Here is a 3,725-nt window from a genome sequence, read left to right as displayed (position 1 = left end):
TAGTATGTGACCAACACTGACACAGAAATGGATTTGTTTCTGGACATGTTAATTTACATAAATATTATTGGTTACAATGGATTCATATAAATGAATATGTTGGCAGCAAGGCCAAAAAGTACTTAATCATTTGATTTGAGGTACAATGTGGATAGGAAAACTACATACATAAATTTAGGAAAAAGGTGTTGTCCTTACAAAATATTCCCCCACCAAGACAATGGTCATGGCAGTGAACATTGGATGATAAAATAGGAATGGGAAGGCCGAATATTAATCTTGGTAGTGTATCGGAGGGTGGAGGTTGCCCTGATTCAGTGACACCAGCTGTTTTGAGGGGCTCTCATCCTTTGTGCCCTCTGGAGGGTCGCGGTGCCATTGGTATAGTTTGGGGGCTCGGGGGAAAATAGGTTCTGCGGTGGCACTCTGGGGCAGCTGCCAGGTTTGTCTTGAGCAGTGTCCTCCTCTGTCAGGAAGGCTGGCTTCAACCTATCAAAGGAGGTAGGCCTTTTCTGAGTGGTGAAGGATGTGGAAAGGACTATGGCATGGGGGCGGTTGGTGTGCGTCGTGGCGCAGACAAAGATGTTTTTGCTTGTGGCTAAGTCCTTGGGCTGAAAATGACCTGTCAGAGAAAGTCTTGAGGCAGAGGGCGAATTTCACGGCAGATTCTCGCAGCATGGTGATTGAGATGTTCTCGACATTAGTTGAGGGAAGAATTCGCCTGGAACTACCAAGGTTTCCCCGTAGACTTTCTCTGCAGGTGATGGTTCGTCGTTGGCCCTTGGGGCGGTGCGGAGGCTGAGGAGGACCCAAGGTAGCTGCATCTCCCAGTTGTCACCGGAGCAGCGTGCCATCAGGGAGGCTGTGGGGTTATAGGTAGTGGTTCTGTGGTGCAAAGTCCCCATTAAGAGAGCCAGGGCAGCCCACAAATCTGACATAAAGATGGCCCTGCAGTCCATCGTGATGTGGTCAGGCGCTCTAAAATGGTTGATCCAGCTGGAGAGAAGGGCTTCCGCACACATGTTGGTGGTGGCCTCTGTCATTGGTGTTGCTTCGGGCCATCTGGTGGATCAATCAATGACTGTGAGGAGGTGTCTGTGACCTCCTGACAGAAAGAGGCCCTACGACGTCCAAGTGGATATGACCAAATCTCCACTTGGGCTGGGAAAAACTGCCGATTCCTGACTCAATGTGCATACCGATCTTGCTCATCTGGCATGGGATGAATGCCTGGCCCATTTCCGAGAGTCTCTTTGGATGCCATGCCACATGAATTTCTCTGTCAGGAGGCAAGTTGTCCTTTGGCCCGGCAGATGCGAGAGGCCATGGATGACCCGACGGATGCGAGAGGCTGTGGAAGATTCCAAAAATATTTTCTTTGTGATGCTGGGATCAGCGCGCAAGGGCATGCCGTGCTGACGTTGCAGAGGACAGTTGTTGCTGAGGAATGTGATTGTGGTCCGGTATGCTGGCAACTCAGGGTTGGCTGCTTCTTCTCGGGCTAAGTCTTCGCAGTAAATCCCGAGGTGGACGGAGCTGAATTCAACTCTGGAAAGGGCGTCAACCATGGGGTTTCTCCTGCCAGGGACGCAGCTGATGGTGCAGCCGAATTCCGCAATGGCTGTGAGTGTCGCTGCTGTCTGGCAGACCAGGCATCTCCTGCTTTGGTAAAGGCGTGGACCAGCAGCTGGTGGTCTGTTCTGATGGTAAAAGGGTTCCCCTCCAGCAGTTAGCATAAGTGCCGAATGATCTGGTAGACCACTAGTACCTCGCTGTCGAAAGTGCTGTAGTGGGTCTCGGCGGGCTGAAATTTCCTGCTGAAGAAGGCGAGTGGTTGGGTAACTCTGTGAATCACCTGCTCCAGGACTGCTCCTCAGGCGACATTGCTAGCATCGGTGGTGAGCTGTAGGGGTGCTGCGGGGTCTTGGTGGGCCAGGGTGGTCACCCTGGTGAGAGACATTTTCGTCTACAGGAAGGCTTGTTGCTGCGCTGTCTCCCACACCAGATTCTTTGGTTTCCCCTTCAGGACCTCCATCATGGGGGACAATGGTGTAGGTGATGTCGGATGTGAATCAAAAGTAATAGTTCACCATCCCGACGAACTCCTTCAGGGCCTTGATCATTGTTAGCGTTGGGAACTTTTCTACAGCTGCTACCTTTGATGTCATGGCGCGGACGCCTTCTGTGGAAATCTTGTGCCCCAGGAAAACCACCTTCTTGGCGCTGAAGGTGCACTTGATGAACCGACAATCAATCTATTTTCCTGAAGGTGCTGCAACGGTGTTCTTGTGGTGATCTGGAAAAATGAGAATGTTGTCCATGTAGCATACACAGGTCTCCTAGAATGCTGTCCATCTGACGCTGGAAGGTGGCTCCAGCGTTCCCCAGGCCGAAGGGGAAGTAGGAGAAGACGTAGGACCTGAACGGCGTGATATTGGCTGTCTTAGGGACGCCCTCAGGGTGGCCTGGTATGTGAAAATATGATTTGAGAAGATCCATTTTTGTAAACAATTTTGCCCCATGAAGGGCCCCCGTCAGGTCCTGCATGTTTGGCAGAGGGTAATGATCGGGAGTAGTCACTAAATTCAGCCAACAGTAATCCCTGCAAGGTCTCCAAGTTCTGCCCGCCTTCTTGGCCATGTGGAGGGGTGATGCCCATGGGCTGGAGGCCTTCCTGCAGATGTACATCTGCTCCATTTCCATGAGGGCCCTTTTGGCATCTGGAGTCTTGGAGGCGGTTCAGCAGTAGCCTGTGGAACTTTGTGTGTGTGGGCGGGATAGTGGTCGCGATGTGATGGTATATGCTATGTTTGGTCAGGGTTTTGGCCACTGACGAAGTTCTGGCTTGAACACGTCGGGGAACTCCTGAAGGAGGGCTCCGTATTTGTGGGGCGCTACAGAACAGATGGTAAGAATGCTTGGGCCTGCGGGGGAAGAATTGGCAGTTCCATGTGTCAAGGAGGCATTTGCAGCCCACGTTAACCAGGAACCCATGTTGTGCCAAGAAGTCTGCGCCTAGAAGGGGACCCTTGATGTCGGCAATGATAAAAGGCCACACGTAGGTCCATCCCAGATTGGATATCCTGTGGGATCTCGTGCTCTAGGAGCGGATGGGGGTCCCATTCACGGCCATCAGGGCAGCAGTGGCATCTGGGGCGTGATGTGATCCCATCCTGAAGGTGGAAACACTGATTGCATAGCCCTGGTGTCCACTAACATCCTCCAGCCGGAGATCTCCTCGTGGACGTAAATACCTACAGGTTGTGGCCTCTGTAGGAGCGCGGCTATGGTTGCTAATGGGGGCAGCTGCCCTCCCCATTTTTTGACTGGATGTATGAACATGGTTTCTCACACCATTTGGCATATTTGCCAAATTTTCTATGGCAGAAACACCAAGCAGGGCTTCCACCTCGCTGCTGTGTTGGGGGTCTTTTTTGTATGGTGTTGATCTCTGCTGCTTCTACTTCTACTTCATTGTCCTCCATCAGGCAGTTGGTTGAAGGGGTCGATGGGATGGAAAAAGTTGCCACCCGGGAGGCCTCGGTTAGCCTTTGGGCCTTTGCGACCAACTCACCGTCCAACTGGCAGAGGAATATCTCCCGCTTAAGGCTGATCTCCCTCCGTTGCCCGTGGTCATCCCACTCCGGCAGGAGGATGAGGTCCATCAACCTATTCCAGGAGACCTGTGGGTTTGGTTGCATATGGGGTTTGCTACCAGGTCTAGA

General features: G+C 52.1%; 1 protein-coding gene across 1 annotated transcript; it reads right to left on the bottom strand.

Annotated features, from left to right (window-relative positions):
* Window positions 1–314: 314 nt before the first annotated feature.
* LOC135226762 (uncharacterized) lies at window positions 315–1,043 on the bottom strand. The gene is made up of 2 exons (XM_064266471.1): window positions 722–1,043; window positions 315–622 (listed from the first exon to the last, which is right to left on the bottom strand). The coding sequence occupies exons 1-2, from the start codon at window positions 1,041–1,043 to the stop codon at window positions 315–317; spliced, it is 630 nt and encodes a 209-aa protein (XP_064122541.1).
* Between the last annotated feature and the right edge of the window lie 2,682 nt (window positions 1,044–3,725).

Source organism: Macrobrachium nipponense, chromosome 15 (assembly GCF_015104395.2).
Source record: "Macrobrachium nipponense isolate FS-2020 chromosome 15, ASM1510439v2, whole genome shotgun sequence".
In the NCBI taxonomy this organism is placed as follows: Eukaryota; Metazoa; Arthropoda; class Malacostraca; order Decapoda; family Palaemonidae; genus Macrobrachium; species Macrobrachium nipponense.
Note: the sequence above shows the minus strand (reverse complement) of the source record. Positions and strands in the feature narration are given on the sequence as shown.